This window comes from Aedes aegypti, chromosome 3, assembly GCF_002204515.2.
Source record: "Aedes aegypti strain LVP_AGWG chromosome 3, AaegL5.0 Primary Assembly, whole genome shotgun sequence".
Classification (NCBI taxonomy): Eukaryota; Metazoa; Arthropoda; class Insecta; order Diptera; family Culicidae; genus Aedes; species Aedes aegypti.
In genome coordinates this window covers 341,694,753-341,709,620 of record NC_035109.1, presented here as the reverse complement: position 1 = coordinate 341,709,620, position 14,868 = coordinate 341,694,753, and the positions used below count along the sequence as shown (strand labels likewise).

Below are 14,868 nucleotides of genomic sequence, written 5' to 3'. Positions count from 1 at the left end.
GGATCGGCACAACTTTGGACAGCTTCAAGCGGACGGAAAGTAGCTGAGCTTCCAGAGCAGCTATTGAATATTTCCACAATGAGGGAGTGCGCGTTGGGACCCAAATGCTTGAGGACTATTGAATAGACCATCAAAGCCAGGGCTTTCATGTTAGGGAGAATCTAATGGCGGACTTTAGTTCTTCTGTTGTACCTTCGGTTGGCTGGAAATTATTGGTCTGTTTCAGTTAAGCGAGTCTTACTGTCCCTTACTGCCTCTTCATCGGGCTAGCGATGCCTTGACCTAGTCTATGAGATGCCAGAAATGGCGTGATATCGTATTTGCCTTTTCAATTGGTGTAATATATTTAACTTGCCGTCAACTATTGGTGGATAGGTGTCGGTTTTTGATTTTAGCACCTTTGTTAAAGCCAGAAGGGCCTGGAGTGGTTTGGTAAAATTTTCAATATCCCTACTAAACTTATTATTTCTAATCTGTTGGACTCTACTAGCTATTATCTTATTCCATTCTTGGATAGTATTTTTTAGAAAGATTAATGAGTGCGTTGGAATTGTCTCCTTATGCTGTTCCTAACCGCAATAATTTTTTTGTGACACTATCCAGTTGTAAAACTCACGTGATTTGTAGTCGCTGGGATGAATCTATCCTCGGCCTCTCCGATTGCGTCGGTAATCGATTGGATCGCTCTATCGATGTCCTCAGTTGTGTTTTAGCGTGTGATGGTCGTCCAGGCTTTCTTCAAACTAGTTGTTGGAATCGCGCCAGTCGGCGCGATGGTTAGTTCCTTCTTCGCTGGGGTTCACGAAGGGTGATTGAAGTGTTCACCTCGGAAGATTACGGCAAGTGGTCCGATGACAGTTCGGTGAGGGCTTGAGGTGTCGTTACATTGTCGGGATGTTGGTGAGGATAATATCTAGAGTTGAACCCACTCCGGCTGGGGAGAAGTAACGTGGGCGACTCCGAGTGTACAATTGTATAATGCCCTGCTTGAGCAGTTGGCTAGCACGATCCGTTTGTTGTCTGGGTGTTTCCCAGATTGAGTGGCGAGCGTTAAGGTCACCGGCGAGATGAATTTACTGGGCCTTCGAGTTAATATTTGGATGTCGTTTTTGAGCTGAGTGTTGTTCCGTCTGCGTCCTTGCACTGTATAGGACAGTACGCCGCAATCAGGATGATGGTCCATTGGAGGAGGTCATTTCGATGCCACAGCTTCGGTGATGCTAAGCGGAAAATCCGGAAGCTTCGGAACTTGAGGTTACGTCGGATGGCTATAGCTACACCACCTTTTCTTGCAGTGTAACGGTCCACGCGAATGACTTGATGATCTGGTAGGCTGAGTTTTTGTTTGGCTTTAGGTGCGTTCTCGTTATGAGAGCGACGTCGATTTTGTGTTCGGAGAAATTCAATGATTTCCACCTGTTATTTGACCGAAGAGGCATTGAAGTTAAGCAGTCGAAGAGAGAATGTACGATGTGGTAATAGAATCGCATCATTATGCTACTTGTTGATCGTTGGTACGGCATGCCTTGTTTGCTTGTCCAATTCGGAAAACAGGAGCGCCAATTGGTCCATGGAGTATGGTGCGTCGCTTGGGGGTGTGTTTGCCGTCCGCATATGTGCGAAAACCAGGTGGGGAAACCGGAGGTGGTGGGTGCCGTTGGGTTTGGGATGGAAGCGATAGCTCCGGGAATTTTCACCAATGATGTTGATTTTCCTTCTTTGGCTTTGGCGGGTCCTTTGGGCCACCGTTTTGCGGATGTTGATGAATTCGTTCCGTTTGGGGAAGTACGGCTCATCGAGGAGTGGTTTTGCCCGCAGTTCAGGCAGGCAACAACAGCTTCCACTTCACAGAGGAGCCGACCGATGATTTTCCGACACTTGGAGCAACGGCTTCTATGTGGCAGTGTTTCGATCCGTGCCCGAAATTCAGGCAATTTCCGCATTGAGTCATTCTCTGTGGACGGTTTGTACCGCTCCCATTGCACGACGACGTTGCCCAGAGCTCTGATATTTTCAGTTCCGTTAGGTTTGTTGAACCTTTGACCAGAGAGCAGGTACAATTGGTCGCGGTATTTGACGGCTGGTTGTGGCGCCCGCATCTGAAATATCTGCACCAGTTGCAGATTAGCAATCTTCAGAGTGTCCATCAGCTCACTGGTTTCCATGTCGGAAGGCCTCGCAAAACCACTTTAAGCGGCTTTTCAGAGGCGATGTCGTGGGTGAAGTATTCCGCTTTCACCACGTCGAGGTACTCGGTCACCGATTTGTAGTGCGGAGTTGATGGGACCGTAATTTTCACGCCATCCGTAAGGAGGCGCAGTTCCGCTTGGAGCCCTTTGGCGATGAGCTGATTTAAATCCCTTACGAGATTCATCGAGTTTCCCTTGACATAGAAGGGCGGCAACTTCTCCTTCTTCTGGACTCCATCGGAAGACAGAGTGGCGTATTTGTTGAGCTGAGTAGCTTCTTGTTGGCTTGTTCCACCGAATCCGCAGCGGTGGTGTTGGAGCCGGCGCTTGGTGCCAGTGGGGCGAACTCCATCAGATGGATGGTTTTTCCCATGGCTGGGATGGCTGAATTTGCAGGCAGCAACACGAAAGCGAGGTTTGATTTCTCGGTACGAGCGATAACTGAACGCGTCTTGCCAAAACGAATGGCGAAAACAGAATGAGGGTCAAAAAACCAGGCAGTCCTCTTTTATATGCTCATATCGATGCAGGCAACCAATCGGAAGCCACGGAAGAATAGAACAAGCAAGAGAGGAAAGAAGAACTCAACCCTCGAGTGGGTATAAAAGTGGCCGCTAGTGTTTGGCGCAGCCATCAGTTCCAGTACTACCGTCGTCGAACACAGAACCAAATTCATCCAAAATGACCGGCCGTGGCAAGGGAGGCAAAGGACTCGGAAAAGGAGGCGCCAAGCGTCATCGCAAGGTTTTGCGTGATAACATCCAGGGTATCACCAAGCCCGCAATCCGTCGTCTGGCTCGTCGTGGAGGAGTCAAGCGTATCTCCGGACTTATCTACGAGGAAACGTGGTGTGTTGAAGGTGTTCCTGGAAAACGTCATCCGTGATGCCGTTACCTACACTGAACACGCCAAGCGTAAAACCGTTACCGCTATGGATGTTGTCTACGCTCTGAAGCGTCAGGGACGCACCCTGTACGGTTTCGGAGGTTAAATCGCATTCCAAAGTTTCGCTCTTCAAACGGCCCTTTTCAGGGCCACCAAACACACTCATCAAAGAGTTGATATGACAAATGTTCACACACACTAAAAGCAAGGGTAATCTAATGGGACAAGCACTACACGCTTTTGCAGTCCGGCGGTGGCGTGGCTTGGGGAGAAAATTCTCGTCTCCGATTGGAAGACACCATAAAATGCCAATATATATATCGTCCCCTTAATGCTACAACTAGATAACTCGAAAATCAAAATTTTGAGATGTGCAACTTTGAAAGTATGACCGTTTAACAAGGTGATGGTTAATCGCAGAGATTATGATTGAAAAATAATCTTTAACTTGTGTATTTTGAATCACACGCTTAAGACCTGTGGATATTTTGCAGATCTAATTAAGAAAAATGTTTTGACATATTGAAGTCAAAAATTTCGAATTTCGAGTTATCTAGTTGTAGCATCAAGGGGACGATATATATACATACATAGTCTAGTCTAGTCAGCACTGTCATTTCCCGGGGTGGCACACTACTGTTGTTACTTACTTGTTGTGCTTCGGTTTCGGTTCGAAAACAACAACCGCTATGATGCCACGCCGGTGAAATCCAGTGCGTGCATCTTTCCATACCAATCTCACGTGCATGCATCTCAACTCCGGACTTCAGTGTAAGGTACGGAACGCTCGTCGTACCACTCCCTATTTCACCCTCATCAAATTCCATTAGGATTGCGTTAGGAACTTCTTAGTTTGCCTCGCTCGGTTCCACAATGCGATGGACGAACAAATATTTCATCATGTTCCACACTGTGCCTTATGAGAAATGTCCCATAATGTCCCGCTCACTGGATGCGGTTGCAATCAATATTTACAAGCACTGGAATTGTGTTCGCGCACCCGAAACGAAACGAATCACCGAACCGGGAGAAAGACGGGAATTTGAGAAGGTCACCGGGAAAATCGTTTTGAACGAACATTTTCAAGCTTCGAAGCTTTCATTGAAATGCATTGAAAGTGGATGATGAAATGTCTACCGTAAAATGGGGTGTTTTCAAGCAACTTCTAGTATGTCAATAATTAAACAAAGGACAGCCCTACTACAGTAAGGACCCGATTTTGTCAGCCCCTCGATGAATTTCAAATTTCGACATGGTTACATGGACTTTTAAAGAGGGTACGTGGTAAAGCATGACGATACCAATTTTTTGACAAATCTAAAATTGGCTGACAAAATCGGGTCAGTACTGTATTCTCTCGTCGCGTGCCAAACACAATGCTGAGGATCCTATGACAGATTTCTGAGATAATCATGAAAATGTGTGATTTTTGACGTAACTGCAAAACAGGGTTGTAAAGGAATTTGACTTTCGCAAATGAAACCATATTATGCCAACAACAAAACATAATCTTTTTGATCAATAACTTTGATGCTTTCATTCATTTTCATAAGTTATGCTCAACCTTAATCAGATAATACATCAATATTATCGAACTTGGAACTCCTGCAAACGCAAACCGTTTTCTTTTAACTGCTAGATCTTTCATAGTTATTAATCTGGAAACTGTCAATACTTCGTAAAATTGTCTTGAATTGTTTTTGATACTTGAATGCAACAGGATCATAACCTATATACAGTTAACTCTCCCTAACTCGATATTGAAATTGGCTTGAATTGGTTTTGATACTTAAATGCAACAGGATCATAACCTATATATTTGCATTTGCTTCTTTGAATGATTGTTCTTCTTCGTCTTCGAAAATAGCCCCTATTTGTTTTGCTGGTCTGCTCGATAGGTAGACAGTTTGACAGTTCGATAGGTAGATTTGGTTTCACTCTTCGCGCAACTCGGGTGCCTCTGAGAAATAAAAAAAAAAAATTCCCATTTTTTCAGGGCTAGACATTTTAGTAATATTCAGTAACAAACAAAATAGTCCCCTTAACCTTTACAATGCAGTTTTACTTCACGGAACAAGCCTAAAGTATAATGGAATATATATCGGCATAAATCGAACGAGTTTTGTAACTTGGAAAAAGTAGAAAAGATAATCCCCTAACACCCCGCTAACTTTCAAAAAGAGACTTTTTCCATAAGAAATATTAAAAGGCGAAATCTAGATAACATTTTCAAAAGCTTTTGTCTGCGTTGTGATCTCAATTAAATATACTTATGTTCTGGGTTACCCACATATTTTTGTTAATATTGTTTCATTGTTTTGTAGTTGAATCTTTTTTGCCAATAAAATTCTTTCAAAAATGGTTTGAATCGTTTTCAATATCTAGACTCCACAATACCTAATATTAATAGATATCCCCGATCACATAATGCAGCTCACAATCCTCCGAACAAAGCAAGCATTTCAGATGACTGATATATCGACTTCCGACGTTTTTGTGACTTTTCAAACTTGATGGAGAAGTTCAATCCCTTAAAACCCCACGAGTCCTTAACACCCCATTTTACGGTACTAACTTCTTAAAAAGGTTTCACTTTTCTCAATAATTAGCAATGTAGTACAATGTTTGTTTGATTTTTTGAGCTTGGCTCTAACTTTTCGACTCAAGAGTTTGAAAGAAAAGTTTACTAGCCTAAAATAATCTTGCCGAAAGTTTTTGCACTCAAACATATTGGATACAAAAAAAAAAAAAAATCCTAAGTTGTTGAATATCCATACCACAATAAATCCAGATTTCCTTGGGAACAGCATTTTAAGAGTTTCTAATCTCTCATTAGTTAACTAATCGATTACAAATTGAATAGGTAAGGTAGATGCTGCTACATGTGTGGGTTTGTTTTATTTTTTTAATTCACCCTAGATTTAATTACTTTAGAGAAACATCAATTTAATGAAACACTGATTTATTTTGGCATCTGGAGTTTTTGTCGGCCAAATTATCTGAAACTCGGCAGTAAGACGCACTTGAAGAGCATAATGTTGATAAATAGCAGTTAAGGCCTTCCTTAGTGTAGTGGTAAAGTCGGTCCCAACAAGCCATGTGAGCAAAATGGTCACATAAAAAATAAAGTGAGAAGCCGGCCAAAAAAATGAGAAGAAGAAGAGGCATTCGCAAAACCCCATGTGCGAAATAAATCAAAAGAATGAGCACAAAAAATTTTGATAATGAAGACGCGTTCACTCCAACGGAAATGCTCCACGTGTAGTAACAGCGGCGGAAGTAATTTACCGGTTTCAATTTGAGTGTCAGGAGCTCAGGGCCAAATTTTCGAGCCGCAAATTTTTCTCGGTGCACGCAAGCAAATGGCGGCGGTGCTCACTCTCTTTCTCTCGTACCCAAACTGCGATGGGGATGTGAGGCGTTCGATTCGCCAATCACGCTTAAAATCAGTTACACGCAGTGGGGAAATTATTCCTCTGGAAGTTGGCGATCGAAGTCCCGTTATGTGCAGTTCAGAATCAATCGAAAGGCACGATGATGACTGATTCTGAATCTTGCTTCGGTACCTACGAAATTGTGCGGCAAGCACAAACTGTATTAATTTGCTCTCATCTTTGGAATAGTGGAACAGCATTGGATTACGAAAATCAAACATACTGAGCAAGGTCGACCCATTGGCCCCGAAAGATTGAGATTTTCAGAAGCCAATCCCTGGGCTTAGTATATTTTACTGCCAATTAATTTAATTTGCAACATCCACAAGAGTAATTTGATTATTCCGCAAGGAAAATAGTGGCAGTTCGCTCATACTGGATCAGCTGTCAAGATTACTTTGGTAATTAGCAGCAAACTGTACTTGACCGCTCTACTTGGGATGTCGATACTCAGCCTGCCCAGTAGGTCCGGTACGTACGGACCTGTGAACTAGACTATCGAAATGCATACATTTTGCATTTTGACATACGAACGCTTTATGTTTCGTTTTAGCATCAACTCACATCCAGGCGTCGGTAGGCGCGTGGTGTACGCACAGACCTAACGATCGCAAGGTCCTTGGTTCGATTCCAGGTTGCTGCGAGAAACATTTTTTGTTGCCAATGTTTGGCTTTCATAAGGCAAAGCTATGAATTTCAACCCGATTTATTGTGGCGAATTTTCATAAGTGCATCCAATGTATTTCGATAGTCCATTTGCCTGAGTGTATTGAAAACGCACGGGCCTATCGATCGCAAGGTCCTTGGTTCGATTCCAGGTTGCCGCGAAAACATGTTTTGGTTTCACAAGGCAACGCTACGAATCTCAACCCGATTTAAATAAGGCTCCCCCAAAACTACGCGACGTTTTACGGCGACAGCGACACGATTTCGTTGTCGTGTCGCTGCAAGCACTCTTCTATGGAACCATCTTGACTGACACGACGCGAATCGCTGCGAAATCGCGTCGCTGTGGCTTATCAAACAGTGCATCAGCGAAATCGCGACGTTTTTTTTTTTTTTTTTTTTTTTTGTCGCTGTCGCCGTAAAAAGTCGCTTAGATCTGGGGGAGCCTTTAAGTCGACAGACGTCTTCAAATCCTTGAATCATTCGAGTGTATCAAAAGCTGTTCCTCTAGTGGAGGTTTGCTTTGGGTACGGATGCACCGCTACAGTGAGTGCCAGCCAGTGCTGCATGATTGGCCAATTTTATTGATTTGCGAAAGGGTTCGGGAAGAATTCGCCATTCAGTGGCAAAGTGCACGTAACTTTTCGGGGGGATTTATTTCCCTCTGTGAGAGGAATGGAATATCATTGACTGTGCAACTCTTTGTTCTAAACTTGGATGGTAGTCCTGAAAAGGACTGATTGGATGTTAGATACTGTTTTACAACAGTACGGTTGCTGTCCCAAATTTACTTCTTGGCAGCGGTCTTCTTCGCGGCAGCTTTCTTGGCTGGGGCAGCCTTCTTCGGTTTTGGGGTCTTGGGCTTCTTGGCGGCGGTCTTGGAAGGTTTGGTGGCCTTCTGCTTCGGAGCAGCAGCCTTCTTCACACCACCGGCCTTTTTGGCAGCCTTGGCACCAGCAGCTTTGGCTTTCTTGGCTGCAGCCGGCTTCTTGGCTTTCTTCTCGCCGGCTGGCTTCTTGGCCTTCTTCTCCCCAGCTGGTTTCTTGGTGGCCTTCTTCTTCTCTCCGGTAGCCTTCTTGGCCTTCTTCTCGCCGGCCTTCTTCGGTTTCTTCTCACTGGCGGCCTTCTTAGCTTCAGCCTTCAGCTTGAACGAACCGGAAGCGCCGGTGCCCTTGGTTTGGACGAACTTGCCCTTCTCGACGCCATTCTTCAAGGCCTTCTTGAGGAATGGGGCAAGCTTGGCGACATCGCATTTGTAGTTGGCGGCGATGTACTTCTTGATGGCCTGCAGGGACGATCCGTTGCGTTCCTTCAAGGTTTTGATGGCAGCAACAACCATGTCGTTGACTGGGGGGTGGGTCGACGGCTTCTTCGGCTTGCCCTGTCCCTTGGGGGCCCTTGGCTTCTTGGTCTTGGCTGGCGAGGCAGCCGGGGCTGCGGCAGCGGCTTCAGTGGCAACTTCAGACATCTCGATAGGTAGCTAGAGTAACACTCACACGATGGCGATAGTAAACGAATGAATGACGGAAATTCTGGCAACAGTGCGGTGTTCGATTTCGTCGTCTGTGTTAGGGATGCAGACATGGTCGTCCACTGGATGACTGTTCGCGAAATATTGTACATATTTTTGGTAACACCTTTTTAAAACGCATTTTTCCGGTAATCGCACTAAGTATTTGCCTGTCTAGTATGTCCGTTTGGTGAGTGCATGAGTCTCGCTAGCAGCCCGTCATCGCCACATCGGGCCGGTTTCGCGAGAAGCACCGCTGAGACATGTCTTTACAGCACCCGTGCGCCATATGGTGTGGCTTTGCTCGATAAAACAATCAATAGTAACTATTGAAACAATACCACCCTGCACGGCGGTGGTGAATTTGGCAACATGAATGGTTGCTCTTTGCGGTGACATGCGGGTATAGCCAGTATGCCGGTGTCTAATGGCCCCTAATGAGCCTCAAACAAAGTCATTCCCAGTGCCGACGAGCGATGTTACGCGTTTGGTTTTAGTAAACTTTGAACAATGTTAATTTGATGTTTTTCATCAAACATACCGAAAACTTGGGCTCGACTATGACGTCAGTCACACGAGTTTGTGCCATTTTGTCCGGAAAACAATGTCACCAAACACTAATCACCTTCCACCTGTGCACTGTTGGTTGGTCGAATGTGTGCAAATTGCTGGCATTTGCCTCAGCCATCGGCGGCAACTGCATTGGAAAAGGACAGTGCACGTGCTACTATGGATCTAGTTTATCTGAGAATGTTTTACTTCAAGAAGCAAGCAAGCAAAGCAAGCACCCTCCCTGCGGTGGAATCTGCAAATGAGCTAGTGCGAAATCTGCCCGAATAGGCATCGGTTTTGCTAGCTGCAGTTGCATCGAATGAACATTCCATACAATCTCTTCTGGCGGCAGTAGTACCGGACATGTCGCGCTGAATTCGCGACAAATTGTTCTCGGAAGTCCCTAACATGCCCCACGGCACGTGTTCCCGGTGTAGAAACTGCACCCTACACTCCCCCGATCGAGATATATTTTTGTGTACAGTGCCCTCAGGGGCTGTTCAACGTGTCTGTCCGTGCTAGTACTGAGCAACACCCGAGCCAGGAAGCCGAATGGCAACCACACAACGTGTCATGTCACCATCATTCGCAAATTTCATAACGCCAACAATGACCATTTGCAACGCGCCCACCACCCATTGTTTCGTTTGACCCGTTACATCTCGAAGACACACCACCCACCCATGAGCTATGTGAATGGGCCCCATCAATGGGAACTGATTGATGGCATTATCGAGCTTATCCGATCGATAACATTTGCATCAACTCGTCCCCTTAATGCTACAACTAGATAACTCGAAAATCAAAATTTTGAGATGTGCAACTTTGAAAGTATGACCGTTTAACAAGGTGATGGTTAATCGCAGAGATTATGATTGAAAAATAATCTTTAACTTGTGTATTTTGAATCACACGCTTAAGACCTGTGGATATTTTGCAGATCTAATTAAGAAAAATGTTTTGACATATTGAAGTCAAAAATTTCAAATTTCGAGTTATCTAGTTGTAGCATCAAGGGGACGAACTGTTGTTCGATAAACGTTATTATGATAGCCTGAACTGCTGGGATGCTCTTACGAGATCGTTTGTAATGGGACGCTAGAAAACATAATGAGCTTCTTTCCAATACGTTGAGAAGAAACTTGTCATCATGCCTGCCTAGCTAGCTAGTCCTATGATGTCAAAATTGTCTAAACTACTAACATGCAGCACAACCGATAGCAAAAATGAAGTTGTTAAGGTGCAACATGGCAATCAGCATAAATATTGAACTTTAAACGTTCTGCTAGTGAATGAAGTGTGGTTAAGGTACAACATGGCTGGCACAACATTTTTTTTTTTGCAATCAGCAGAAATGTTGAACGTACGAAGTGGATCTTCTTGTTTTAAATTCAAACTGATGGAAAAACTTAGATCTAGGGTTTTTTTGTGAACAGATTTTTCCCTATACTGCTTAACAATTAAATTCCTATTATTTATTACGCAGCTGAATGGGGATCCAAATCTCTGCAACTGTAATCGTTATAATTAATCAATACTGAAACTGATAACATCGAATAAATAAAATGAATTGAATAAATTCAAACTGATAAGAGAGGGGGTGTTGTCACGTATGAAGTCACCGCCGTGGCACTACCTCAGTCGGTTCAATAGTGTGATAAAACAGTCTAGTGTCAGATTTTCAAAATCAACTCTTTTTCGGGATTGAAATAGTGGCCCTGAAAAGGGCCTTTTGGTTTGGTGTGATTGAACGCAGTGTCGGTCGTCATTTACTTGGAGCTGGTGTATTTGGTGACGGCCTTGGTGCCTTCCGAAACGGCGTGCTTGGCCAACTCTCCCGGGAGCAGAAGCCGGACGGCGGTTTGGATTTCGCGGGATGTGATCGTCGAACGCTTGTTGTAGTGGGCCAGGCGGGAGGCTTCGGCGGCAATACGCTCAAAGATGTCGTTGACGAAGCTGTTCATGATGCTCATGGCTTTCGACGAAACGCCAGTGTCGGGGTGAACTTGCTTCAACACCTTGTAGATGTAGATGGCGTAGCTTTCCTTCCTGCGCTGCTTCTTCTTCTTCTTATCGCCCTTGACAATGTTCTTCTGGGCCTTGCCGGATTTCTTCGCGGCCTTTCCGCTGGTTTTCGGTGCCATCGTGCTGCTAACGTTGTTTTAGATTCCAAACGAAAACTGAAACTGATGCCCGACCGAACCAGTCGGTTCTCTTTTATACCCGTAGAATGGTGAGCGCTGTTCCGCCCCTTCGCTTCGTTTGCTACTTCATCCATTTCGTTCGTACCATCCTAGTATGAGTGCAGCGCAGGGCTACGCATGTATAAAAGATACCCTCATCCGGTGAAATCACCATCAGTACCGCTTACGTACGCTTCGTGAACGTTTGTTTCTCAAGTCCACTCAAACTCAACCACAAAATGTCTGGCGCGGCAAAGGAGGCAAAGTTAAGAAAGGCAAGGCAAAGTCCCGTTCCAACCGCGCTGGATTGCAGTTCCAGTCGGTCGTATAGTCCGGAGGGCAACTTATCGAGCGTGTCGGTGCCGGCTGCTCCAGTTCTACTTTGGCTGCCGTTATGGAATATCTGGCCGCTTGAAGCCATGCTCGAATTGGCAGGAAACGCTGCCCGTGACAACAAAAAGAGACCAGGAATCATTCCCCGATCTGCAGTTGGCCAGCCGCAACGACGAAGAATTGAACAAGCTGCTGTCCGGTGTTACCATCGCCCAAGGTGGGTGTTCTGCCCAACATTCAGGTGTCTTGGCTGAAGAAAACGAGAAGAAGGCATAAGTTTACTACACTGCGTGCATCAAACCAAAAAGTCCTTTTCAGGACGACAATATCCAGTCCACCGCTAGAGAGTTGTTGTTGAAATATTGCAGATTTTCTAATTTAGCCACAGAGAGGATCGATGAAGAGATTCGGCCGATATAAAATTTCTGAATCAATTCCTAGATTGCGGGGGGAAACGTTGGGCTTCTTAAATGTTCTGTCGGGATACCTCGAATCTTTCGATTTTTGGAGTTCTCAATTTGCCGAACAGAAACATAATGAGCCAGCCCTGCTGAGCTGTTCCTGAAGAAGAGGAGGTAAACTGTTCATCCAGTTCCTGCCCCATTATAATCTACTGCTGACAGTAGAAGATTGATAAGCAGGTAGTATTTAAAACTTATATTATTTATTCGAGGAAAGGCTATATCAGGAGCTCCTAATTATGAGGGAATCAATCAATTTCCCCCACAATTATAACTATCATAGGGGTGTGATTCAAAGTAAACAAGCCAAAGATTACGTTTCAAAATACGGTCAAACTTTCAATGTTGGATGTTCGAGTTGTCTAGTTGTAGCAACAAGGGGAGGCGAGCTGGGAAAGCTTCTGAATCCGGAAAAGAGCATAAGAAGAAGGGGAAACATAAGAGAATGAAGTCCGCGCTGGAGATGCACATTCAAAAGTGTGTGCAAAGCGAAGCATGAAGGGACAACTCGAGTTGTCGGTTGGTTGACGTACCTCCCCTCATCAGTGTTGAGAGTATGATCGTTCGGTGGTCAAGGGGCTTTAGGAAGTAGTTCCCCAGGGGAACAAACAGTTTTAGGTACACTGAAGGGAAAATTGCTCACACAACTCTTTTAGGGAATGCTCTAGTGGCCCTGAAAAGGGCCGTTTTGTTGAGAATGGCAACTATAATGCAGACCGAATTTAAGCGCGTTCTCCACGGATACGGCGAGCCAGCTGGATGTCCTTGGGCATAATGGTGACACGCTTGGCGTGGATGGCGCAAAGGTTGGTATCTTCGAAAAGACCACCAGATAGGCCTCGCTCGCTTCCTGCAGGGCCATGACAGCCGAGCTCTGGAAGCGCAGATCGGTCTTGAAGTCCTGGGCGATCTCACGAACCAGACGCTGGAATGGCAGCTTGCGGATCAGCAGCTCAGTCGACTTTTGGTAGCGACGGATTTCACGCAGAGCAACGGTTCCTGGCCGATAACGGTGAGGCTTCTTGACACCTCCGGTGGCTGGGGCGCTCTTGCGAGCGGCTTTGGTAGCCAGCTGCTTGCGAGGAGCTTTTCCTCCAGTAGACTTACGAGCAGTCTGCTTGGTACGGGCCATTGTGTTAGATGATGATTAATTTGCTTTCAATCCAAACGGATCAGTTGAAACGCAGCGACAGAATGAGGGTCAAAAATTATTATTATTACAATTGTTTTTATTTCTAGTTTTTGTTTGTTGGTACAGTAATTTTACAATGTAAGAGTTTCAACTTTACAAGTTTTTCTGCTTAGTTTCGTCTGTTTTGAATAATTTCAGTTTAATTTACATAGCTTTCCGCGAGTTTACAGTTAAACCACTTGGTTAATTCCTAAAAAAGTTTTTTTTTTTTTTTCCTTACAATTTAACTTAACCTAATCCTATAAACTATTGTCATCCCGTTTTGGAATTAGTTGCAATTTTCAGGCATATATGTTTCTAATTGTTTGCTATTCAGATTCAAGTGCCCTGGTTTGGATTTTTTCAGCCTGTGTGTTTATTCTTACAGTAAGAGGTTCGATATTTGCTAGCCGATGAAGTTCTGCTGTTCGCGTGCGCCTTGGGCGGTTGAGTATCATCCTCAAGAAATTGTTTTGGACGACTTGCAATTTCTGCAAGTGGGTCCTTGCGCACCCCCTCCAGATTGACGAGGCATGTTCCAGCATTGGGGATATGATCATCTTGTAGACCGCAAGTTTGTTTGTTAGGGAGGCCTTCGAGCGACGGTTGATGATTGGGTAGAGGCGTTTGAGCAGTATTGTGCTTTTGGTAACTCTTTCATCGATGTGTTGGCGGAAAAGCATTTTGCTATCCATGATGAGGCCTAGGTAGCTTACAGCGTCAGACCAGTGTATTTCTGCTCCTTCCACTTGGATGTTTGTTGCTGGTACCATCCGGTAACTATTTTTGTGAGGGAAAATGATGGTTTGGGTTTTTGCTCCGTTTACGCAAATTTTCCACGTTTTGAGATACGTGGTGTATTCGTCGATGCCTTTTTGGAGCTTTGGCACCAGTGCTCTTATGACTCGTCCCTCGTAGCTTATCGCAGAGTCGTCTGCGAAAAGTGAGAGAGTGCCATTTCCTGGGAGGGCGGGGATATCCGACGTGAAGAGATTGTACAGTATTGGCCCCAAGATACTACCTTGGGGACCCCTGCATTTACAATGTATGGTAGCGAAGAGGAGCTTCCTATGCACACTTGCGACGTTCTTTCGCTGAGGTAGTTTGCTATAATCTTTACCAGGTAGGTGGGAAAGTTGTAGCGGAGGAGTTTGTGTGTGAGGGCATCGTGCCACACGTTATCGAACGCCTTTTCAATATCCAAAAAAGCCATCGCCGTCGACTTGGATACCGCTTTGTTCCGCCTCACAAGGTTGGTGACTCGTTGGAGTTGGTGGATCGTAGAACGCCCCCGTCTGAACCCGAATTGTTCTTCGAGGAGAATATTGTTGTCTTCTGCATGCTCAAGGAGCCTGCTATAGATACACTTTTCAAACAACTTACTTAATGACGAAAGCAAGCTGATTGGGCGGTAGCTCGATGCGAGTGTGGGGTCTTTCCCTGGTTTGTGGATCGGCACAACTTTGGACAGCTTCCAAGCGGAC

The 14,868-nt window shown here is 45.0% G+C and overlaps 3 protein-coding genes and 2 pseudogenes across 3 annotated transcripts; 2 read left to right on the top strand and 3 right to left on the bottom strand.

The window, feature by feature from the left end:
- The first annotated feature begins 2,656 nt into the window (after positions 1-2,656).
- On the top strand, positions 2,657-3,227 carry LOC110678652 (annotated as a pseudogene).
- A 4,586-nt stretch (positions 3,228-7,813) lies between these two features.
- On the bottom strand, positions 7,814-10,057 carry LOC110678650 (histone H1-like). Its single transcript, XM_021851789.1, has one exon. It carries the CDS (start codon positions 8,640-8,642, stop codon positions 7,962-7,964), a length of 681 nt encoding a protein of 226 aa, XP_021707481.1. The 5' UTR covers positions 8,643-10,057; the 3' UTR covers positions 7,814-7,961.
- Positions 10,058-10,953: 896 nt separating this feature from the next.
- On the bottom strand, positions 10,954-11,562 carry LOC110678651 (histone H2B). The gene has a single exon (XM_021851790.1). It carries the CDS (start codon positions 11,378-11,380, stop codon positions 11,006-11,008), a length of 375 nt encoding a protein of 124 aa, XP_021707482.1. The 5' UTR covers positions 11,381-11,562; the 3' UTR covers positions 10,954-11,005.
- LOC110678227 (histone H2A-like) lies at positions 11,467-12,028 on the top strand. The gene is made up of 3 exons (XM_021850845.1): positions 11,467-11,532; positions 11,598-11,741; positions 11,795-12,028. The coding sequence occupies exons 1-3, from the start codon at positions 11,467-11,469 to the stop codon at positions 12,026-12,028; spliced, it is 444 nt and encodes a 147-aa protein (XP_021706537.1).
- An 852-nt stretch (positions 12,029-12,880) lies between these two features.
- On the bottom strand, positions 12,881-13,435 carry LOC110678040 (annotated as a pseudogene).
- Positions 13,436-14,868: the final 1,433 nt, after the last annotated feature.

What these genes read in the sequence shown, in the direction of transcription:
- LOC110678650 (XM_021851789.1), bottom strand. Translation starts at nt 8,642, where the DNA reads ATGTCTGAAGTTGCCACTGAAGCCGCTGCCGCAGCCCCGGCTGCCTCG.
- LOC110678651 (XM_021851790.1), bottom strand. Translation starts at nt 11,380, where the DNA reads ATGGCACCGAAAACCAGCGGAAAGGCCGCGAAGAAATCCGGCAAGGCC.
- LOC110678227 (XM_021850845.1), top strand. Translation starts at nt 11,467, where the DNA reads ATGGTGAGCGCTGTTCCGCCCCTTCGCTTCGTTTGCTACTTCATCCAT. An exon ending in ATTTCGTTCGTACCATCCTA is followed by an intron (nt 11,533 to 11,597) that starts GTATGAGTGCAG and finishes AATCACCATCAG; the next exon opens with TACCGCTTACGTACGCTTCG. An exon ending in CTGGATTGCAGTTCCAGTCG is followed by an intron (nt 11,742 to 11,794) that starts GTCGTATAGTCC and finishes CGGCTGCTCCAG; the next exon opens with TTCTACTTTGGCTGCCGTTA.